At 36.4% G+C, this 25,773-nt stretch overlaps 1 protein-coding gene across 1 annotated transcript in view; it reads right to left on the reverse strand.

The window, feature by feature from the left end:
* The window catches only part of LOC131051396 (mediator of RNA polymerase II transcription subunit 9), an 83,068-nt gene extending 59,897 nt beyond the window's left edge, over nt 1–23,171 (reverse strand). The window contains exons 1-2 of the mRNA XM_057985906.2: nt 22,844–23,171; nt 19,658–19,720 (exon numbers count right to left, since the gene is read on the reverse strand). Coding sequence (XP_057841889.1) covers nt 19,658–19,720; nt 22,844–22,963 — 183 coding nt within the window. The 5' untranslated portion in view covers nt 22,964–23,171. The remainder of the gene's footprint in view (nt 1–19,657; nt 19,721–22,843) is intronic.
* Between the last annotated feature and the right edge of the window lie 2,602 nt (nt 23,172–25,773).

Raw genomic sequence — 25,773 nt, forward strand, 5'->3', positions numbered from 1 at the left:
CTTGCTAATTAGTGAGTTGAAACAAGGTATCCTGTTTACCATGTTGAATTGTGAAAAGAGGTGAGGACGAATGCTCACAACAAAGCTTGATTTGAGACCAAAGAAAATCGAGGAACATTTGGTAAGAGAACCGAATCACGATTCTAACACAACCAACAGTACGAGAGTCAGAGTTCTCTAGCTCAAGATATGAAATATTAAGCAAAACATGCAAAATTAGGGTTTAGGAGAAGAATACCTTAAATAGTGGAAGTGACACTATTCATTTGTCTTATTCACTTTTTGCATAAGAGGAGCCCACATAGCACAAAATGTCGCATTGACGACCAAAAATGCCCACGTGGATGGAGATCCTATGACAGTCTATGATCAACGACGCTCCATCAAACAAGGTAAGCCTGCCCAACTACATCTGTACTTTTCGTTACACTCTGTTTGACTGATTTAACTGATTAGGAACCCTAATTCACATGTGCTAGCCAACAGGAGCGCCTGGTCCACCTAGGGCACCCTGGTCCTACTAGGGCACTCGTCCCATTGGGGCGCTCTGGTCCTGCCAAAGCGCCCTGTTCCTAGTAGGACGCCCCAATCCCTAGAAAGGGTTACCAAAGGCACACATGGAATCAGGTCTTAGGTGATATGATGATGATATGATGTCCTCGATTTGATAGATTACTGATGCATGATTCTAATTTCACAGGAGTTGCCATACCTACGAGAGCATGCTGTTGAACTCACCAACTGCCAACTACGGAGCCAGATCCCTCATTTATCTCAAGAGGATCAACATCTTCTTCATGCAGTGGGCTTGTGGTACATCTGTAATATGCCTGCCATCAGCTATCATGGTCCCATGCTCATGGCTTTGATGGAGAGATAGGATCCTGACTTCCGACATTCGTCCTACTAGTGGGAGAGATGGCAGTCACCTTAGAGGATGTACACGATCCATGCAATGGAGGAGCAACAAATTGTGTTCGCATGGGGATGGAGCATGTTAGCTCATCTCTACCATGACTTGGGAGACTATGTATATGGAGAGGGGAAGAGTTTGATGGCATGCACCCTTCTATAGGTCTAGATGTTTGAACACATCACATGCACCAAGCCGGCAGGATATCCAGTTGATGTGGAAATTGATGAGCCTCGGTCATACAGTTACCCATGCACCACTAGATCATGGCAGAGAGGTGACAAATTGTACTAAAGAGTGACAATAGACAGATTCCGACTGGATGACATTGTATGGAGGTTGTACAAACGGATGGCCACTTGGCCAAGTCAGCACAGACAACTTCATCTCATGCAGTGAAACCATTTTGTTGAGGGTTGTCATAGCTACATTGTCATGCCATTCTATTTTGACAAACTGAGGAGGCAGTTCGGACTAGAGTGGGGTGTACCTGCAACGGTACCGATCTACATACAACATTCTAGATGTGCCATGAGACCAAGAGCAATGCCTAGACCTACTACAAATGAGATAGAGCTTACAGATTCTGATGATGAAGAGAGTGACAGGGTCGTGCCCCCATTCGAGGATAACACTGGGGTTCAATGGAGCTACATCACATGGTGGTATAGGAACTTCGCTGGAGCCATTTTTCCATTAAACTACCCACGAGGGAATCCAGGTCCATGGGCGAGATCCACCAACTCAGAGTGAGGAGAGGACAAGAGGCCTCAGAGGAGCCTAGCAGCGAAGAGGGACAGGATCATCAAGATGATGTGGAAGAGGAGATAGAGGAAAAACAGGAGGATGAGGAGGAAGAGGACACACCCAGTCATCATGGGACCATAGCCCTGGATCATCTTGCAGTAGAGGATAGAGGAGAGGATGCAACAGCCAAGGAGGAGACAGCCCTAGAGAGACCGATCTCAAGACTCTACAGGTCCTCGACATCAAAGCTACATCCTGAGATACAGAGGCGGTACGAGCATGGCGAGAGTAGCAGAATTGTACCACAAACTACTATATCACAGGCTCCCATCATATTCGACTAGCAGGAGGGAGACCCAGGTAAGTCTTCACTTGAAGACTTTAATTTTAAGTTTACGATATATATAAATATATGTATGTATGTATGTATAATATTCTCTCTACAGTCAGTGTGCGGGAATGGTGCAACCTTATCCATCACACTCAGTGATATCATCATGACATCGCGCATTCCACAGTCTTCACAGATCATACGAAGACCACAGCGAAGTGCTGGACAACATGATGATGTATTCGATGCAATGAGGCTAGAGCTAGAGCTCGATCGAGAGGAGAGGGAGCGACTACATCGCAAGCTTACAAAGGCCCGTATGGAGTCAACCATGTTCGGAGGCATAGTGATGGATTGAGATCGGAAGAGCTCATCAAGGAGTCACTCATGATCTACTTCTACACATCGACCGCCACGGCAGGGACCAGAGGACTCAGGTAGCCACGATCCTTAGAGGTGGTGATGTAGAGGCCACATTTTGTATCTAGTGGCTATGATGTATATGATGTACTCAAAATCTTTATATATCTATATATATAGGATGATCTTTTGTTGTCTCAAATTTGCCCCTTTAGTTGCAAAACAATGTGTTATATTGCTTTGATTAAAAGTAACAAATTTGGTGAATGTACATGTATGTCTAATTTAATTCTCATGTGATTGATTGCTCAATACTTTCGTGATTAAATTGATACATGTGTGATTTAACTAAACAACTAAGTGTTTAATTAAATGCTACAAAATGGTGATGTAAGGTATTTATGTTAAACTACATAACAAATGTGATCTAATTGATGTCCTAATTAAACACAACATGATGTAACTTAACACAATACATTAAGAAAATTGCATGAGCTAGCATAACAAAATGTAAATTCCTAAGAAATTACACAATAAATTCAAGACAACCAAAACCAAATTATGTTTGTCAAGAACGAAGCAATACAGATTAAATAATGATAATTTAATACCATGTGCTTTAATGAAGACATGCTAACATATCATACAATTAAGAATGAAACAAAAGAGAAGAGGAAGAAATTTAAGAATAATATCTACGAAGATGCATAGTGTTTATGGGTTCCTTAAGAGGCATACCTTCCACGTCCGCTATTTTGTAAGCACCATATCCATAGACTTCAGTGATGATGTAAGGTCCAAGCCAGTCCAAGCTAAAGTTTCTTTTTTCTTCCAGTAAAGCATTCACATTGCACTGATTCTCATAAAGTACTAGATCACCCACAGAGAAGGAACATTGAATGACTGTCATTATAACTTCGTTGTAAGGTCTTATGATAGGCTCGAATATGTTTGAGAGCGTTTATGCATTATTTATCAAGCATTTCAAGTTGTTGAAGTCGTTGTTCTCTATAAGAATCATCATCAACTATCCCTTTAAGAGAGATTCTTAGCGAGGGAATCTCTAACTCTAAAGGCATAATTGGGTCATCACCATAAACAAGATTGTAAGGAGTAGTACCAGTAGTTATGCAAACACTTGTCAGATAGGCCTAGAGAGCATAGGTCAACTAAGTATGTGTTGCCCCTGTTTTCAGTTACCCAAATTTTGAACTTTTCTTTTAAATCCAATAATTGGCTAGTCAACTATGTGCATCTTGTAAGAATGTTTTCAAGATTTGTAACCATGAAGCTTCAATCAATAGCCTCATTTTGAGTCTTGTGATGAGTTTGTTGAAATTACCTATCTCTTATCTTTGCAAGCTACTACAATTCTTAGTCATAAGATACTCACATGATCGGAACATCAAAAGGAAAAAGGAGAAAAAGGGTTTTGATGAGTTTAGGTGCATGTGGATAAATGGAAGAACTGCAAGTAGAAGTCGAATGTTATCATTAACTTTTCAAATCCAAAACATCATATGCCAAGATAAAAAGGAAAGAATCAGCAACATGGGAATCTAATAAAGTTTTCGGCAATAAGAACTTTATCGGCAAGTTGTGGCGTTTTCATAAATCACCGATGAAGTAAAGATGCACTTTGGTTCATTATCCATTCAAATTTTGGCAACTTGTGGCACTTTCAAAAGTTGTCGATGAGATAAAGATTAGATTGAGAAGCCCGGTCCCTCCATCATCCACAATTATCGCGCAATTCAGCTTGTTCTTTCTCATCAGCGAGTTATGGCATTTGGCCAAGTCACTGAAACAGTTCGAATGTTTCTAATCGCCAAGTTGTGGCACTTTAGCAAAACACCGACAGGATAAAGATGCAAAGGATAAATGAAGTGGTATCGGCAAGTTCACCAACTTTGCAAAGTACAGCAAAATGCGGATGCATTCTCATTCATCAAAGGGTTAGTTATTATAACTTATACGTCGGGGGACTTTCTCAAGTTTCAAAAGTTGCGAAAAGTTCAATTCATTAACATCATAGGCAAGTTGGTTTATTTTCCAAAGAAGCTAATATACTTGCATGCGGCACGTTTTCAAAGTTTCACTTATCCATCGGCGAATTTTGTCTAGTTTCCAAAGTTACCGAAATTTCAATTCATTAACATCATCGAGAAGTTTTTTCAGTTTCGAAAGATGCCGATAACATCAAAGAGGAAAGAAAGAAAGTTTTTATAACTAACATAAAATTAGTTATAAATTTTGGCAAAATAGACTTCCTTAAGCGGGCATTAAAAACTATCAAGCAAATGCAATTGACGAGTGAAAAGCCGATTCCACGGCTTTTGCTAACATCTTCCTTGGTTGGGCATTCCGTCAAGTTGTGTAAATGGTTCAAGTGGCCGAAAGTTAAAATGAGAAAGGTAATTATTGTAACTACCTAGGAAATTTCTGCATTGGTGGCCTATGTTATCAGGATCGAATCGCAAGATCTATACAGAATAGATTTGTTGAAAAAAGCTTTGGAAGCTTTCTTCAAGCAAAATGCACTTGGCGAGTGTAACGGTTCTGCAACAGTTTCCATCAACCTCCCTTCTTGTGCAACAATGGAATTGCAAGGACATTCATCAAAGCATAACGACTAGAGGGACGAGAGAAGAGGCTCCAACCACCACGCAGTAGATACCTCTAATGTAGAGGTTAATTATTGCAATTTTGAAGAGGTTATGGACGTCCATCAAAGAACAATAGAAGAGATTTTTGTCAGATTTTATAGCTGGAAATGTTGAAAAAGGCATGCACACAAAATGTGGAATCGTAAAGAACAATACACATGAACTGTTTGATGAGTGCCTTTACAGGTGTCATCTCATGAAATTCAATGATTGTAACTCACGCTCAGAATAAAACCATTGAAGATGCCTCGGAGACTATCAGACCATGCAATTGACAGATCAAAGAACCAAACAGTTTCGTTTCATCCTAGTTTGGTAGACATGAATGCAATATATGGAAGCATCGACAAGGCACAAACCGTCTTACAAAATGCCCAATGTGATGTCGTCTCATGGCATGTCGTGACGGCAAGATTCACAGAAAATGAGTTTGTTGACAAGTATTTAGAAACTCTCCAGGAAATTTAACTGGCAATGACAAAAACAAACTCACCATGTTTGCTAACATCCTCGTTGCCACTCAAGTAAGGAGAGTTTTGTGAGTTTTCATAGTTGGCAATGACAAAAACAAACTCACCATGTTTGCTAACATCCTCGTTGCCACTCAAGTAAGGAGAGTTTTGTGAGTTTTCATAGTTGGAGGTGTTTTTGTCGACATGCATACAAAATGTGTAATCATAAACAAGGTATGAATAGTATTTGACAGACTCCTTCAAATAGACACCAACTCGTGAATAGATGATTGCAGGAGATGTTTGAATTAAGATGTAATTGGATGTGGTGTATGTGTGGTCGTGCTCTCTTGGTGCATTTAGATTTTGCATGAATATGAACGGATGATGTTGAAAAAGCTTTAAAGACCTTCATGGAAGCAAAACTGTTAAGCGTAAAGCTCATTCTACAACCTATGTCAACATCCTTGGAGCCCATGCTAAAGTGGAGTATTGATATCCATCAAAAGATGAAAGCATGCCTACAAGATAGATTCGATGAAAGGAGATCCAAAAGATTTCATACAAATGTGCAGATAATGAGTGTAAAGCTACGTTGTCTAACATTTTCCAGCATGTAGCTATTGAAATTAGTAGCTAGCTCAGATTATATTAGCTCGGATTATCAAACTTTAATGTTGCTAAAAGCAATTAAAGTTTGATCATTATCTATGCGTTTAAACTCATTAGGGTTGGGCCCAAAATAATTGTAATTAAACTGTAATAGGTCTGGACCTATTCTGGGCAGTAAAAGAAAGTCTTGTAATTAATCATGCCCTATATGTAACTTGTGGGGTTTTGGCGCCAAGTTAAAGGATAAAATTAAGATTATATGTGCTAGTCGACTTAGGTGAATTAAGGAGGCCAAGTCTCCTATATATATGCAAGTATCATTCATTGTATCCACACATCTTCAGCGAACTTCTCCATTCAGCAAGTTCAATCTTCTATCAGCGAAATACTCCTAGAATCAGCGAATCTCCTTCTAGCATCAGCAAACTATTGGAGAAAGTAAACAAACCCTATCCAAGGTCAGCAGACTGTCTGTCTAGAGCAGCGAATTGATTTGCAGGTGTAGTGAAGCTCATCTACAAGACAGCAGAGGCAGCGAAATCCTTCCTAGGCACAGCGAACATATCTTCAAGTCTGCAATTTGGTGATCAGTGAACTCCTTTGGCATAGCGAACCTCTTCTCACAGTCAGCAACCCATCTTACAGGGTCAGCACACATACCTTCAGGTCTGCAATTTATTAGTGATCAGCAAACTCCATTTGTGGACTGTAGATAAGTTACATGCTTGTTCTATTTGCTGACTTAATACTACTGTGTTAAATACTTAATGTGCTGAAGCTAATTGTAAAGAGACCTATTGATCGTTGATTAATAAGATCTGAGAAATTTGGCTGGGTTTTTCACCTCCAAGAGGGAGGTTTTCCCAGGATAATTGTTTGTGTTGTCTTGTGTTTTGTTTGCATTGTTTATTCCTGAGTTTTATTATTAAGTCTGATCTCTAAAACTAACAGTAGCTACACTCCACAGTGTAAGCAGAGTGTTGATGATGAAATAGTTACAAAGGCAAAAGATTCAGATGAAGACATGGAGGCCACTCAGACAAAATCGACATCAAGTTCTTTCTTCAATGTAATGGGTTTCAAATTGCCTTTTGAAAAAGTGACTTATGTCACTTATTGTAATTAAAGTAGCCTTTTGAATTTAACTTTGTAAAAGTTAGGGAAATCCTAACTTGTCTCCAAAAAGGGTAGTTATCCCAAGTGATTAACTTAGGTAGTTATTTTAAGTCATTCTCCTAAGTAGTTATCTTAAGGTGGTTATCCTTAGGTGGTTGTCCTAAGTGGTTAGACTAAGTAGTTGCGAGGTAGTTATTTTAAGTGCCAAAGTTGGGTAGTTACACTAAGTAACTATTTTTCTAAAAAGAAAGTTAGTTGTTTCAAGTTGGTGCACTTAAAAGAGTTAGTTATTCTAAGTAGTTATAAAAGTGGTTAAGGTAGTTACCTTAAGTGGTTACTAGCCTCACTTATATAAACTTCTTTGTAATTCAATCATAGGGAGATACTCTAACAAAGGGGAGACTATGGAGAAATTCTTAGAGAAGTAGTTTGATGAATTTTGTGTTTGCGCTTTGTATAGAAGAGTTCTTGAGATTGTATAATTTCATGAAGATAATAAAGGATGCATTTAGCTCGTATGTGCTATATGTGCTTCTTGAGTTATTATTACTAATCTTTCATATGTCAAATTAGTGATATCCTTTGTCTATGCGCAAATCATCTGTCATCTATTGGAGTGCTTACAATTCATGCAATTGATGTAATGAAACACAATCAAGCTTTGGTATCTTGGTTTGGATGTGCTAGAGTTACCCATCTCTTCGTATGTTGAGATATTTGCGAGTTAAATCTTGTTTTGTGCTTAAATCCCCTTTGTATCAATTATCATTTGTGAAATCCTATTTGGTGTTCGTATGTTTGCCATTGGGGTTTCTGTTATTCTCTTTTCTTTAGTTTAGTTTTGTCTCCTTTTTGTACTTTCAGGTAAAAAGTACACAAAATCCTAAAAACCCCCATCATACGAGGGAGCTGCCCCTCTCAAACGCAAAGGAAGATTGTGGCTTCACCACAATCTCTCCAACTGTTGGGACAATTGTCACTGCTCTTCGGGCAAACAAGGTCAAGTTTGAAGGAGAATTCATAGTGACAAATTTATTTACCAACAGTATGCCAATCCTTCCATGCTTTTTTAGTCTTACAAAGAATTTGTTCAATGGTCCTATTAGAAGCTTCGGCTTGGCCATTTGATTGAGTATAATAAGGTATGGAAAAGCGATGTTAAATGTGATATTTTTCAAGGAACTTCTTCATATGTTTGTTCTTAAATGGGGTACCATTATCAGAAATCAAAGTGGAAGGTATACCAAATCGAGAAATAATGTTTTCTAGAAGAAATTGACAAATTACATCAGCAGTAGTGGATCGAAGAGGAACAGCTTCTACCTACTTTGTAAAATAATTTGGGGCCATAAGAATGAAAGTATGTCCTTGAGAAGAGGGAGGAGAAATTTTTCCAATGAGATCCAAACCCCACAAGGAGAAGGGCCAAGAAGCCACTTGCAACCTTAGTTCGTGTGCAGGAGCGTGAATCAAATTGTTATGTTACTGACACTGATGACACTTTTTAACAAAAGCAAAGGAATCATTCTCCATGGTTTGCCAATAGTATCCCATTCGAAGCAACCTCTGAACCAAAGATTTACCACCGAAATGCCCCCTGCAAGCACCTGAATGTGCCTCATCAACGGCAATTGGGATCTTGGTTTTCTTGAGACAACGAAGGAGAAGATCACCATAACCTCTTCTATAAAGGACATTAGAAAGGATAATGTATCTTGTAGCAATCTTACGAATTCTAGCTCTAGCATTCTTACTTGTAGAATTCCGAAAAGTACCATGAGTCAAATATCGTGAGATATGAGAGTACCATTAATCAGAATCTAAAGCATAACAATAGGCTATATCAATATAATTATCAATAATAGCTGGGTAAGAAAGATTGTGAATCATGAATTGATCATCCATCAAAGGATCCTCAAGGGATATGAGGGAAGTTGTGCTTGCCATCACATCTGCGTGTCGCTTATCCTTTTGAGGAACTGGTTTTGTGGTATAAGAAGTAAACTTTAATAACAATGATAAGGCCAAGTCACGATATTGCGATAATTTGTCTTGTTTAGCTTGATAAGTTCTCGTAACTTGCCTTATAATCAATTGTGAGTCACCATAGATATGTAAGTGTCCGACATTCAGAGATAAAGCCTCTTTTAACCCAACAATAAGGGCTTCATACTTGGCAATATTGTTAGTACAAAGGAATTGAGACGATAGGATAAAGGGATGGGTTTCCCTGAAGGAGGTATTAAAATAATACCTGCTATCAACATCAATAAGGAGGACGAAATCGTCAAGAAAGGATTCTAGATTAGTAGATAAGGTGGGAGGAGAAGGCGCATCAACTAAATGGTGGGTATAAGTTTGTCCCTTACTTTTTGACACACAAATTTAAGGTCAAATTTTGTTAACATCATAACCCATTTTGCTAAGCATCTTGAAAGGTAGGTTTTAGAAGAGATGCTTTAGAGGATCGAATTTGATAATAACATGAGTTTCAACATTCAAAAGATAATGTCTCAACTTTTGAGTTGCCATAACAATAGCAAGACATTGTCTTTCTATCGCAGTATATCAGACTTCATAATCGAGTAAAGTGCGGCTTATGTAATAAACCAGACATTCTTTACCTTCACTATTATGTTGTGCCAATAAAGCTACAAGAGCATGAGAAGAAGCAACAGTGTATAAAAGGAAAGATTGAGTAGAAACAGCAAGTTGCAAGATAGGAGGATTAGCCAAATAAGTTTTGAGATCCTCAAAAGTTTGTTGACAATCAATATTCCATCGAAATGTGGTATCTTTCTTAAGCAATTGAGTAATGGGGAAAGTCTAGTCCACAAGTTGTGAAACAAACCTACGAATAGCTTGAATTTTTCCTTGCAAACTTCTCAATTGAGAGATATTTCAAGGAGGTGGCATGTTGACTATAGCGTCTATTTTCTTTGTATCCACCTCAATACCACAATGCGATACTATGAACCCTAATAGTTTTCCACTATCCACACCAAAAACACATTTTCAGGGGTTCAAGCACATGTTGTATTTACGGATTCTTTCGAAGTTTTGCCAAAGGATCTTAACATGGTCTTGACAAGAGATAGACTTAGCTAAGATGTCATCAACGTAATCTTCTAAGCTTTTATACATATAATCATGGAAGATGAGTCATAGCATGTTGATAGATAGTGCCAATGTTTTTCAACCCAAAAGGCATCTCAACCCAACAAAATGTACCCCAAGGAGTAGTAAAGGTAGTTTTAAATTGATCTTGAGGATTAATAAAAATTTGATTATATTCTGAGAAACCATCCATAAAGGATAACAAAGCATGACCAGCAGTAGAATCTACTATCATATCAATGTTCGAAAGCAAATAATCATCTTTCAAAGATGCTTTATTGAGATCTTGAAAATCATGTAATATCCCCACTTTGAAATACAATTTAATGATAAATGATATAATAAAATTAAAATTAAAATATAAAAGAATACGATTAAATATAATTAAATTTTAGTTAAGTTAATGAATGGTCAAAGACATGAAATGAAAAGTTGGGACTCCCTCAAACATGAGATATAAAAAGGAGAAGAGAACCTCATTTGAGGGGATAATTTGGGGAATCATAAGTGCAGATCTGAATGTGAAAGGTTTTGTTCTTTTCAAAAGGCGGAAATAAAGAAGAGTTGCACTCTTTCAAAGGGTACTAATGGTGGAAAGGGTGTGTCTCTTGCCAAAAGGGCATACATGATGAAGAGGTGTGCTCTCTCCCTCACATTGGAGGATATAAAAAAGAGAAAGTCTCATTTGAAGAGGGCATCCAAGGGAGATCAATTTGAAGAATAATTTATTATTCTCAAAGGGCAGCAATGAAGAGTGATGAGTCATTTCTTATGAAGAGGTGTGACTTCCCACAAATGAAGATATAAAGAAGAGATTAATTCAATTGAGAAGGGGGAATTGGAGGAACCATCCATAAGATCAAAGATGACAAGAAAGTCAATGGGTCAATATATAATATCAGAATTAATAAGGGTGAAAATTAGCAGACTTTGATATTTACAAGGGCAGGATTCAAGGCAATCCCAAAATGGGACATTACAAGTGGTATCAGAGCATAATCTTGCCAGCCTGTAGGGTAAGGATAAATCGTTTATGCATTCCAATCAATGAGAAGGGATGTATTAACTCCATCCAAAAATATGGCAACAACTAAATGACAATGGCAAGACAATATGAGAGATTGTTAAACATACGTGTATTGTGCAAATAAGACAATCAAGTATATAATATATACACTAGGTTACGAGACAATATTATGGAGATCTAAGGTGAAGTATATGAAGAGTTGGTAACAGACTTTTGAGAAGAGATTGTGGATACTTTATGACAATCTTATGATAAGATTATGGAAGACTTTATAGCAGATTTGTGGAAGAGATTTATTGTGAATTATGAAATAATGATTACCCCAGGAGACGGTTCTAGTCCTAGTTGGACACTCCCGCCTCTTGTGGATAAAGTGAATTGGCCCAAGAGATGCTTATGTTCCTAGTTGGATGCTCCTACCTCTTGTGGATAAAGTGAATTGGCCCAAGAGATGGTTTTGGTCCTGGTTGGACGCTCCTACCTCTTGTGGATAAAGTGAATTGGCCCAAGAGATGGTTTTGGTCTTGGTTGGACACTCCTGCCTCTTGTGGATAAAGTGAATTGGCCCAAGAGATGGTTCTGGTCCTGGTTGGGCGCTCCTACCTCTTGTGGATAAAATGAATTGGCCCAAGAGATGGTTTTGGTCTTGATTGGACACTCCTGCCTCTTGTGGATAAAGTGAATTGGCCCAAGAAATTGTTTTGGTCCTGGTTGGACACTCCTACCTCTTGTGGATTGGTTACTCCGAAAGATAGTTTTGGTCCTAGTTGGATGCTCTTGCCTCTCATGGGTAAAATGATAGATTGATTGGCCCAAGGGATGGATCTAGTCCTGGTTGGACATTACTACTTCTTGTGGACCAAGTAAACTATATCTACATGTGTGTGCTTGTATCTGAATATATCCATGTGTCTACTTAGTGTTTTCATGTGTATGCTCTATGTTTTGTGTGTATACTTTGTGTTGGGCATATCTACTACATGAATATTTATTATGATTACTGATTTCTATCATTGTGAATTCTATTTTTTTGTCGACCTAGAAAGATGAGTTTATTTAGGAAAGAATATTGCAATTAAGGTCTTACATGTGTGTCATGCTTCTAATCCCCTTCTCAATGAATGAGGATTTCACCTTTGTTGTCTCAAGGAAACAACCAAACATAGTTCTTACGATTACAATTGATGAGAGAGAACTTGTCTTAAGATTACAAATCTCCAGGGGTTAGTTAGGAATCCTTGCATTAGGAAAATTTAGTTAAATTGATCATTGCTTGAGGACAAGCAATCTTGAGTAGGGCAGGCTGTAATATCCCCATGAAATACAATTTAATGATAAATGATAATAATAGAATTAAAATTAAAAAATAAAAGAATAAAATTAAATATAATTAAATTTTAATTAAGTTAATGAATGGTCACAGACATGAAATGAAAAGTTGTGACTCCCTCAAACTTGAGATATAATAGGGAGAAGAGAACCTCATTTGAGGGGATAATTTGGGGAATCATAAGTGCAGATCTGATATAAATAAGAAGTGCAGATCTGAATATGAAAGGTTCTATTCTTTTCAAAAGGCAGAAATAATGAAGAGTTGCACTCTTTCAAAGGGTGCTAATGGTGGAAAGGGGGTGTCTCTTGCCAAAGGGGCATACATGATGAAGAGGTGCGACCTCTCTCTCAAATTGGAGGATATAAAAAAGAGAGTCTCATTTGAGGAGGACATCCAAGGGAGATCAATTTGAAGAATAATTTATTAATCTCAAAGGGCAGCAATGAAGAGTGATGTGTCATTTCTTATGAAGAGGTTTGACTTTCCACAAATGAAGATATAAAGAAGAGATTGATTCAATTGAGAAGGGGGAATTGGAGGAACCATCCATAAGATCAAAGAAGACAAGAAAGTCAATGGGTCAATATCTAATATCAGAATTAATAAGGGTGAAAATTAGCAGACTTTGATATTTACAAGGGCAAGATTCAGAGCAATCCCAAAAGGGTTACAAATCAATGCACATCCTAATCTTATTATCAGGTTTAGCAATGGCAACAATATTCGAAATCTAAGGAGAATAATCAATAGAGCAGATGAAGCCAGCATCTAAAAGTTTTTAAATTTCAGCTTTAACAAGCAAAGCTATTTTGGGATTCATTTTTCTAATTTTTAGCTTCACAAGTTTAGCATCGAGAATCAATACAATGTTATGAGTGACAATTTTATGATCAATGCCAGGCATATCAGAATAAATCCAAGCAAAGATTTCAGGGAATTCATGTAGTAAGACAAAGTATTCTTTCTGTTCCTCATCAGTTAAACACTTCCCGAGCTTTATGATCTTTCTTCATTACAAGAATCCATCTTAACATCAACGGTATCACTCACAAGAAGATTACTTTGTTGTGGAAAATCCATTGGTTGAGGAAATTTATGTGTCTTCTCATCATTAGCTAGTTCAGTGTCTTTCCCAAAGTATGCCTCAGCATTTAAACAATAAGGAAATCCACGATTATGATATCGAGGGAGATTGTCATAAGCTACTAAAAACTCAGCCAAGGAATCATCAGTAGAGAAGACATCTAGGGAAGGTTGATTAGAATCAAAGTCAATGTATTCAAGATGTATTAATGAAAGTGAATTAGAGGAGAAGATGATATTGACATTAAGGGCTGGTCTCTTAGAGGCTTTGGTGGGTTTAAAGGGATTATATCCAAGTCCAAAAGATGTTTCACGAATGTTATTTTCTAAAGCAACCTTTATCCCTTGTTCTTGTGCACCGCAACCATTGCCGTTATATCCACTCTTAGCTAAGATGTGAAAACCAGGACCATAAAGAGCAGCCATTTCCTTAAGGGAAGGCGGGGCCTCATATGTCTGAATGTCATTGTTAGTTGAAGTAGAAGGGGTAGAAGAATGTTCAGATTTAGAAGCAGCCACAAAGTTGTTAATGAGTTGTTTGGAAAAAGTGGGTTGCTTTTTAGGTTCATCTATATCTTTCTCCTTTTCAATGTTAAGTTCTCTAAGAGGGACTTTATATTCTCCTAGAAAATAAGGTGTAAAGTCTAAAAACCCCCAATCATCACCTAAGAGCCCCTCTTTCAGTGAAGAAGTATCTTCAGGAGAGACTGATGATTCATTTTGGGTTGAAGAAGAATCAGGAGTACTTGAAGAAATAGGAGTACTTAGAGATGTAGGAGTAAAGGAAGAAGAATCAGAAGTAGTTGAAGAAGCCTTAGAAGATGAGGTTAGCAAAGAAGCTTGTAAATTTGTATCAGCGAACAAAGTATACATCTTATTGTTGTAAATGAACTTCATTTGCTTATGCAAAATTGAAAAAATAGCTTGCATGCAATGAATACAAGGTCGTCCTAACAAAAGATTGTAACTGAGGGTATCGGGCATGATATGGATAGGTGTAGGTAAAATAGCAGGTCCCACCTTGATAGGCAAGGTTATAGTACCTAAAGAAGATCTAGCCTAATTATCAAAGCCACATAAATTAAGAGAATCCGGTTTAATGAGGGAAGTATCCACCTTGATCTTATGTAATAGATTAATGCTACAAATGTTAAGGCCAGAACCATTATCAACAAGAGTTGGTCTTATAGCATTACCATTGATAAGGATGACAATCATAAGAGGATCATATTGATGTTGAACCTTATGAGAGGGTAATTCATCTTGTGTGAATACAATTTGAGCTTTAGAGATGGGCATGGAGTCAATCAAAGAAGCCATGTTATTAGGTGTCACTACAGGTAGGACATCTAAAGTCTTTAAAGCATCTTGTAACATTCCATGATGCATGGATGAAGATTGAATTAAATCCCAAAGGGATATCTTGGTAGGGGTAGCTTTAAGTTGTTCAATAAGATCATACTCCTTACCAAGAGTTTGTGAGATACGAGGTGCTTGTGGGAGAATAGGTTGGGAAGTAAGAAGTGAAGAAGGGATAACCGGAGGAGGATTAGGTTGCCTTTTATTTCTTGTATTATATGTGTGAGCAACCGAATTATAACTCTCTCAGGAAATTTGTTTAGCATACTCATAAGGACTATTAGTGGGATATCCTCCTTGCACATTAATGACTGGTTTATTAGGGGTGCAAAAGGCATCATTACTATAACCACCTTGAACCACAAAGGGAGGCTTGTTAAGAGGTTGTGAAGTTGAAGGACTAGCACCTTGAACCACAAGAACGGGTTTATTAGGAGATGTTTGAAAGTTATGCTCATTCACATTTATCATATCAATCAATCTCTTAGATGTGTGATCATTGTTGAAAGAAGTTGTAGTAGACATGAAATCATTAAGAGCATCATCCAACATAGCATGGTCATGAGACTCATGACTACTAAACGATTTGTGTTTAGATTCAAAAAGAGACAAATCATCATAAACGGAATTGTTATAAATCACCATGTTACTAGATTTGGAGGATGACTTAATAGGAATAACTTCATGGGAAGATTCATTCAACTTATTTCCATCATCACTACGAAATGGCATAGTAAGTATGTTGATTAGTTTATGGCAAAATGTTGATTTAGAAGGTTTGGGATAAAGAAACTCATCAAGAGCCTCATCAAGTTCTTCCTTACTAAACGTATAATCATCATAAGCAAATACATCATCATATGAATGAAAATCTTGCAAATAAAGATCCGACATTTTTGAAATAAAAAGTGAATATAAACCCTAAAAACACACAATGCATACAACATTTTTTTTTTTAGATTTTTATGTTTTTTATTAAAAGAAAGCATGCAATTACTAGATCTAATCAGAAAATGCAAATGTAAGAAGGTCGGGTTCACCAAAATGTGTTAGAGTGAAAATGGAATTGGGTAGACTAAGACCTAATCCCACTCTCATTCACACATTGGAATACGAAAGAGCCTAGAGCCTAAAGAAGTTGTTGGTGTTGGAAATAAGCCACACCCAAACCGATGATGGACTGGTCCAAGAGGGGCCAGCAGCTCAGTGGTAGAGCACTCCAACAGCATATGGAAGGTCCTAGGTTCGAGTCCAAGCTGGTCCATGTCTCAACATGGTATCAGAGCCAGGTCCAAACTAGGAGCCCCAAGCACATGAGAGGTGTGGCTTAAGGGGGGGTGTTGGTGTTGGAAATAAGCCACACCCGGACCGACGATGGACTGGTCCAAGAGGGGCCAGTAGCTTAGTGGTAGAGCACTCCAGCAGCGTATGGAAGGTCCTAGGTTCGAATCCAAGCTAGTCCATGTCTCAACAGAAGCGATTCACTTTGACTTCCTCTTGTGAATGAGAGTCAAGGAATACTTTTAAGGCTTCTATTCCTTTGCTGATATGAAAAAGAAATGAGTCAAATGTAGGGCGCAAGCAAACTAAGCTAGTGAAAGTATGAGTAACTACGATAACAGTAAATAACAGACAAATGCAGAACTGAAACTGAGGTGCAAAGTACAAAGCTAAAAAGGGAATTCTGATGTGCAACTATCGCTGAAATCTGAACCTAATTGAGCAGGACCAAGGCGTTGGGCATTCTGGTCCCTGTTACTAAACTAGGACAGAAACTAAGAATCTGTGGATTGAGGTGCCTAAGATTTGAACTGCCAAAAACTGCCACCGGATGAGGAGGACCAGGGCATTGAGCGCTTTGGTCAAGGACCAGAGAGCTAGGTGCTCCGATCCTAGAGGTCTGGGTCCTAATTCTAGATCTAGCTCTATGCCTATTGATTATGACTTCTCAAAAGTTCACAACTTCGTCGGAAACATGTACCTACCCCTACAATTTGAAAAATGGTGTGTAGGCGGCTATATAGGAAACCATACCAAACCCTAAGGGACAGGTACAAGCCAATCAACAGTCGGTGATCTTATTATTCTTCAATATCACCTAAGTGTAATGTCCCCTACTGGGACTTAACCTAATCTGCCCATTTTTTTCAATTAAGATTTGAATAATGCTTAGAAATGGAAATTGTATCTTAGTATTCTAACATAGGGCAACACTGTTAGATATTTATTTGTGCTGCTGGTTAGTATATGTTTTCTGAGTTCTACAGATTGTTCTCTGATCGAATGCTTGATGATTGCTTCTCCCATAAGGATAGCTACTTTTGAATTGTTTGAATATAATCGTCTGCTAAAATCCAAAAATATAGCCTGACATCATGTATTGGTGCTAAACCTAGTGTAGACTTGAGTTCTGCAATCGTTACCCAAGGTCGATAGTGCCCAATGAGTAGAGCAAATCGAGTACAATAAGCAAAGTGAATTCCCCTCATTCAAATCTGTTATGCTTTGCCCATGAGTTTATACAAGACTAATTTCTATCTTCTCCTTCTATAAATCTGTCATACCTTTCCAAATCTGCATGTACTTCTTCTATAAATCTCTCTAAAGAGATCAGACAACATTATCAACAAAAAATGTATATTTCTATGAAGCATACATCCTTTATTATCTTTTAAGTCTGATATAACTCCCAACAAATGAATTCTATCTTCCATATTTCTATACTCGCCACAGCCCATATATATCGATTGTAAGTTCTTTAGATACCTTTATATGTCCATTGAATAAGATCACATCTTCTCATGACAACGGTTATGACTTTTAAGAATTTCCTTTTCTTACGTAAGAGATTAATATAATTGAATATACTTAACTAATGATCATATTTTATTAGCACCGTTTGAAGTCACTTTTCATAGCCCATGGTATTTGACCATTCCACATCACTTCAAAACAAATACTCATGCCTTCCAGATATCGTTTCATCTACTGAATATATATTATTAATTTAAATATTTCAAGAATATTATTATTAATAAATATTAATTAGATAATAATATTTAATGATTAAATAATTATTTGTTGATAATTAATATATTAATTAATAATAATAATAATAGGTTCATTTAGGATATAAAACGATCAAGGAGGGGACATGACACTAAGCTTCCATTGCTGATGAAAAAGGTCGATGAAGACTTGATGAATGGTGAATTTACTGATTGTAGACTCCACATAAAACCTACACTTTCACTTCATAAGAGGTCTCCTTCAATTGCTAGAGAATAGATCCTTAAAATGAGGAAAGGAAAGGTTCTATATATGAAACCCTAACTTTAATTTTGATCATAGGCCTCTTAGAATTGATAAAGATGCAAAATTTAAACATTATAATACCACCAAAACATGATCCCGAAATTCGGGGAGAAAAAGTCGGGACCAGGATGATGATACCATACTAGTCCAGCCAACCTTTTTCCAAATTTTTAGGGATGCAAGGTATCGTGATTACAAAGTCAAATGCAGCTCAGTGTGTTAATCCAAGGTGTTTAGATATGCGAAAATGAGCCTTGAAGGTCAAAATAGGACTTTATTAGGATTCAATTAATTAATTAAAGAAAATAAAATAAAAAGAGGCACACTTAACTATGATGACAAAAGGGAACTGGGAAAGTTGGACAGAAATATACCATCCCATGCCAAGCATAGTTTCTCCATATGAAGGGCTTTTTTTACAAGCCTAATTGTAGAACCTATAAAAGGTCATTTGTAATTTAAAGGTTGTTAGTTTAACTGGACCAATGGTCCCGGGCAAGGCCGGAGGTTTTCTCCTCTCCGCTCTTTCCTACCGGCACCCGCACTGAGCGGAGATTGTAACATTTTCTATCAATAAAATATGGCTAAGGCCTTTTTACCAAAGAAAAAAAAAAAAGAGGCACACTTAGGGTTAAGGGTCCAATTTTATAATGTATGGAATGATGAGAGAGGACTTTAGATTTAGTTAAATTAATAATTAAATGCTTAAAGGAATTTTAAAATGCAAAATGCAACACACTAAGGCAGGTGCTAACCTAAGCGTGAAATTGGACAACCCTAATTAAGGGTGTACAATTTACGACACTAGTTACACACAAATATTGATTATACAGCTCTAAATGACAGAAATGGAGATGATATGGTGGGGGTCCAATGACAACTTGCAGTGAATTCTTCTAAATTTCAAATGAGGTTAAACCACTAACCACTAAACAAAACAGCGAATCAAATACACTACACACTGCATATAAACATTAATGCTAACATTTGGAACATTAACCATTGACATTTAAAATTACCATTAGGAAATAGGAGTATTCTTATCCAGTAAAAATATATTTTATAAGAGCTTGAATTCCTTTTACTGACTGGATTCTAATTTTAATCTGGCACTAGAATAATTTATTTGTATATTTATTAGGTCACCGTTGGCCTTCAAGTGCTAACAAAAACAATATTAAACTAAAAAAATGTTATTTGGTAACAAAACTGTGTAGAACACTAACCAGCATATCTGAATGTTGATCTCTAACTCCGCCTTCAACAGCATCTGCCAAGTTCTCAATTAACTGCAAAAGGATCAAAAGGTGATCACAAAGACTATAAAGGGTTTGAAATTTTTAAGACAAAGGAGAAAGAATTCCACATAGCCATTTAAATTATAAAAACTCTAGGTAACAGTTCTGTTTATGTATACCAAACGAAAATTGAAACATGCCACCTCCAATATGCATAAATATATCTAATATTTAAAATGAAAAACATCCTCCAAAGGTCTGATGTATGTCAGATTGTGTAAATGATCCATAAATTGGGATGCTTATCTCATGATGACTTATTGTGCAAATAATATAGTCATACCCCTTAATGTACATCAGTAGCTTAATTTGAATATGATATTCCTGTCCCCATACACCATGTCTCCCTGCAGCTATAGTATGCTCACCTAATCACCATGAAACTCAGACATAAAGATGGGACCCACATCTCTTTATGACTAAACGTGCATATATATAGCTGTATGCATTCATCTAGCTTAGTCCCCTGATTAAAATATGGCTTCCCCATTCCCATAACCCATGTCTCGTGGCGACCATGGAATCCTGTACAGCAACCTGGCTCCCATAAGTCCATTCCAATATGTTGTGAACCAGATCTTGAACCGATAAAACATAAAAGCATGAACAGATATGCAAAAGAGTGGTAAGAAAATCTACAAGTTTTAGTTTTTGCATGCAATATGAATATTTCGAGCAAAACTAATTTTACGCTTGTACAGAAAACAGAACAACAAAAATATAGAAAGGAGAACTCATGTATGGATACTAACTCAAGCCCATTAGGAGAACAGTATGGGTGCCATAGTTAGTCACAAAAAATCCTATAAGTTCCTGCCCAATAATTTCCAGCTCATAACTCATGTAGGCATTAAGTTTTGAATATTTCAGGCAAAATCAATTTTATATTGCTTGTAGAGAAAACTGAAGAACAAAAAATATAGACAGTATAGGTGCCACAATTGACAACAACAAATCCTCTAGGTTCCTACCCATTACTTTCAGCTCAAAAGAAACTTTGCACTCGAGGCACAAAGCTTTGCCATAACTCGTGCAGGCTTAAAAGTTAAGGGCTTAATGCAACCAACATTTAATTTTCTTTGCCACCTTAAGGTTAGTTTACTATAACTGAACTATTCTTCATGTTGACTGCATGACAAATGTGAAGTAACTGAGGTAACAAATGACAACTGAGGAGTGATACAAAACATAACTGACATTCCTGCATTATTAAATCATTCCTTCTTAAATTATACTGCTTAACTGAGAAATTTCCCCATAAAAGTTGCATAACAGATCTATTACGTACATAACTGACTATTCCTGCCTAGTTATATAAAGATACTGATGCTTAACGCAAGGGTGTCTCCTTCAGGCATAGTGGCACTGTTTTAATGGTTACAGTGGGGAACTTATTAGTGCCTTAAAGGTAAATTGGATCACCTTGACATTCTTCTGTAAGAATGCTGTAGGAACTACCTGCCATTCAAGTGATATGATTATACAACTAAAATACCTTGACCTAAACTCTTAACTACGACCACTAACATTCCTCAAATCTACAACTTGAAGTCATTTTCCCAACCCCAACCCATACCTGTGAAGTCTCCATTATCAGAATAAATACAGGTGCAATCGCTAATGCAGCATGTCATACTCATAAACATTACCAACACACACAAGAATCGATGTTGTAGTTCATAAAAGAAAAAAGATTTTGTAATCACTTCCAAATCACTATAGTATGAATGCTCGTTGATTTCATTTTTGAGTCAGCAAGGCTTAGGGCTCAAACGCTAACCCATGCTTACTAGGATGCCTGAGTTCAAAGCTCAGATGTTTAAATAAAACTCCAGAAGTGCATACATCCAGTTGGCAGAGGCCAACAAATCTCAGTGACCAGAGGATTACACTCAATCATGGAGCCTCTTTCCAAAGAACAGAAATTCATCGTACCAGTCTACAACAAAACCATAATACATTTCAATACAAGAAGGCACCAACTTTCTCTTGGAGAGAGGATTTCTTTCAATCCATAGTGCATACAAATCAAACTACCCACTCCATATGGAGTTTAGAATACCAAAACATGGTCACAATCTAAAGTTGCCTGCACATGCCTTATACTGGATTTGCCAGGGGAACAAATTTGATCTGGTCTAGACCCAACTAATAAAAGAAGCTCCATTCTATGCCAAATGTGACTCGTTAAGACTTGACCTCATCACCATCCTTTCAAAAATGTCAATTCCAACCCCAAATAAAAAAGCCCATCCCACTTTACAGAAACCCACAGACCTGAACAAAACACAATTCTGAAGTCAAAGCTTGCCCAGCTAGAACACTCTTCCCAAAGACAACAAATTCCAAATTTTCTGGACTGCCTGCTTTAACCAGCAATTACATTTTCTCTAACAAAACTATCTATATCAACAATGTATTATTGAATATTATAAAGGCTTTGAATTCTCACAGTGATTACGAACAAAAAAGTACATGATTCAGTTACAACAAGATATGGGTGGTCGAAATATGGACCACCTGTAACAAGAACCTAGACCTGAATATTAATAAAATCAAGACACAGCATCGTTCATGCAATAAAAACACCGTAAACACATAAATCATAAGGCCAATATGCCAAACAACTATACAAAGTTAGGAAAGTTGAAGTTCGGATCATGAAACTGCTTGCAGGCGCGCGCGCACACACACACACACACAGATATATATATATATATATATATATATATATATATATATATTCTGCAACACCTAAATTATGCACATTTTTGTGAAACTTCTTCAATACCCCAAATATACTTGCTCCTGTTATTTTCGAATTCTACAATACCATAAATATAGATGTTCCTCACACGAGAGCTACCGTTCATGAAAATCGAAAATGGTATCTTACCTTACTGTAGACTTTCAACAATACCCACAATATAATCATTCCTCATTGATTGGTACAGTTATGTTTATAAATATCCAAACACAAAAACCCAACATTGTGTCCTACATTCCTGTACAACTTTAACAGTACCCATAACGTATTTAGTCTTCAGAGGAAATTTACAATTACATATCACTGCGATTTTCTACAACAGAAAAGGTAAAGATGAAGAAAGTCGCCTTAAAAAAGTGGAACTGAGATGTCCAGGGCTGACTGTTCTGCTGGTTCTGAGGATGATTTTGTATTGTATTCTGTTGCTGGTTTTGCATGCTCATCCATGCCATCATTGACTGATCCATTGCTTTCAGTTGCCCAGATCAAAGAGCCAACAATAAAATGTGGGAATATCAGTTTAAGGGCGTTAAATTACGAATTCTTCTTGCTTCCAGAAGTGTCAAACGGTAAACGATATTGCTTCGGATTGACGAATCTTATATAAATAGGGGGGTTGCGAAATCAATTTTTGTCCATCTCTGTTTTATGTTCTTAGTTAAAGCAGTTTTCCCTATCAATTGAATTTTAACTATGGGACTTTTTTAAAGCATTAGGAGAAGAGCAACAGCCGTCCATGTTCTAATAACTTAGTACCCCCAATCTGTTAATTATTAATTTAAATAATAATTAAAAAAATGAAAAATTCATTAATAAATTTTATATATATTAATAGTTGTTCATTTTTAGTATATTTGAATCATAATTAATCTATTAGTGCATTTTTATAGTTACTCATAGCACACAGCTACTTAGGCATTTGTGCATAAGTATTGGCAATTTTAAGTACATATTTATTAGGGTATCTTTAAGCAAGTATCAAACAACACTTTGAAATGTGTACCTATAGACCCTTGCACGCATAATGGATCTCATGGTGTGCATCGTTACTACCTAATAGCCAGAGCAATAGTTGTAAGTAGTTAAGTCGCATGCGGAGACAGCCAAAAATAAATCATCAAAATCCGGTGTATCGTTTAGAATTTGTAAGTGCGTGAAATTAGCTATAACAACTATTGGTATGCTTCCCCTATTGATTGTGGTGGAGTGATAAGTAATATATTGGACGTCTAAGGTGCAAATAAAGCTCATGTTGTAACTTTTTTTGTTTAATTAATCTCTCTTTTTTCTCTTGTTAATATAAGTAGCATTTTAATGTGTAATTAGGTGTTATAATTATGTGAAATTGATCGTAACCTTTAGTATAAGGTAGATTTCTTTTATTAGAAAAATGTATATCAAAATAAGAATGTACAAGAGAAAAAATAGTCTAGAGGAGGCACTTCCAAGTCAAAAACTCTAAAAGTAGCAAACTCAAGTTGGATACAAATAAGTATTATATAGAGGAGCAAATTAGCTAAGATAACTAAAAGCTATAGATTTCAAGTAGAAACAAATTACAATAAGAGAAACAATCACTTTTCATCAATAATACAAAGCGTGTGATCTTTTGTAATGATATTAAACATTGTGAGTAGAGACTCATTATAATCTTTAACAATAGCTGCCAATTGAGATTGCACTTTAGATAAATGTGTATGGAGCTCTTAATTGTTGTGATTCTCATTACCAAACTTGTTTGTTGTAAAAATAATATTAGAGAATAAACCATGCACAATCACTTCCATTGGAGGAAAAGCAATAGAAAAGATAGTTATACAGTGAAGCATCCAAATATATAAAAGGATACATTGACGTAAAGATTCTAAGATCATATTTTATGAATAGTACAACCCTAGAAGAGATGATTTCTATTTTAATTTTATATTAAATATGATTGGAATAAGAGTCATCGTTCCTTGCCAAATTTGTTGGGTATGCTACCAAGTCCAAAAAGCATGTTTAATTTTCTATCTTGTGACTAAAGGGACATTTGGTGGTGTGATTTAAAGAAAGGTGAGATGTTCTCCTAAAACAATTTTACAATGAAAAATCTTTCGTGCTAGAAATTGAGCTCTAGCCTCAACTTTGGATTTCCACACAACAATGCTCAAGCTAAACCATTTGGATTTAGGTCAATTCAAAGTCCATTTCAAGTTTAGTGGTTGAATTTGAATTGGAGGGAGGATTTTAGGGTTAATTAGTTTGAGAGGGAAATTTTCAATACTATAGTCTAGACACCGCCTCTAATCTTTAAAGAAGTTTCAAGATATGGGAGTAGAAAGTTTTAGTTGAAGATCCAAATGAACAACATCTCGCACCTTGTGAATGTCATTGTAAGAGCCTTGGACAATTTGAATGTTGGTTTTTCAAGTAAAAGATGTGACTCTCATATATCTATGAATTCAAAAATGCCTTTTTTGAATAGGAGTTTGTTATGCAATTGAGAATTAGTAGCAAGAGGTTGTTCTTGGAAGTTTATCAATCTATTCCACCAAATAGAAGAAGCAAATAAACTTGTGCCATGACTAAAATTTTGTCATTTCCATTCAAGAAGAGGAGACACTAGTTGTCAAGGTTTTCATATGCTTAAAATTATTTAGAGGCTTGAGGTTTAAAGTAGATTTTTAGATCTTAGCGAGAATCATTTTTAATTGTGTTTTATTATTTATATATATTAATAGTATCATTTAGAACACAATGGCAATCTTTCTTTTACATTAAAAATATAGAGTATTTTGTTGATTGTTTCAGTGGACTAGTCAATTATTGGCAATAAACATTGTACATAAGTGGTTCTCTTCTTGATTTTGTAGTGTCACATGTCCTACCCTTGATATGTGCATAATGTTGCTATGTAAAAATGGGACATTACCCATGTAATTTGAAGGTGACCTAGTGACATCCACCTTGTGTTATTAAAATTCATAATTAATAAAGTCCAAATACCCCCTTTATATTCCCTTAGAATTATTGCTTCTTTCTACCTACCTATATTTTCTTTATTCTCTCCTATTTTACCTTGTTTTACTACTTCTAACAAACTAATGCCAATTTTATAGTCAAGGACCTCAATCCATTTCATTTGAGAAGTCATACTTGGATTAAAAAATTCATTTACAACAAAATGAATAGGTTTAGAGATGACATGTTGAGTGGTATTTTGGGTAGTCCAATTAGCAAGACAAATTACAAGTTTGATATCTAGGAGCAACTCTAATTTGTTGAGTTCATCATA

The sequence above is a fragment of the Cryptomeria japonica genome, chromosome 11 (assembly GCF_030272615.1).
Source record: "Cryptomeria japonica chromosome 11, Sugi_1.0, whole genome shotgun sequence".
Taxonomy (NCBI): domain Eukaryota; kingdom Viridiplantae; phylum Streptophyta; class Pinopsida; order Cupressales; family Cupressaceae; genus Cryptomeria; species Cryptomeria japonica.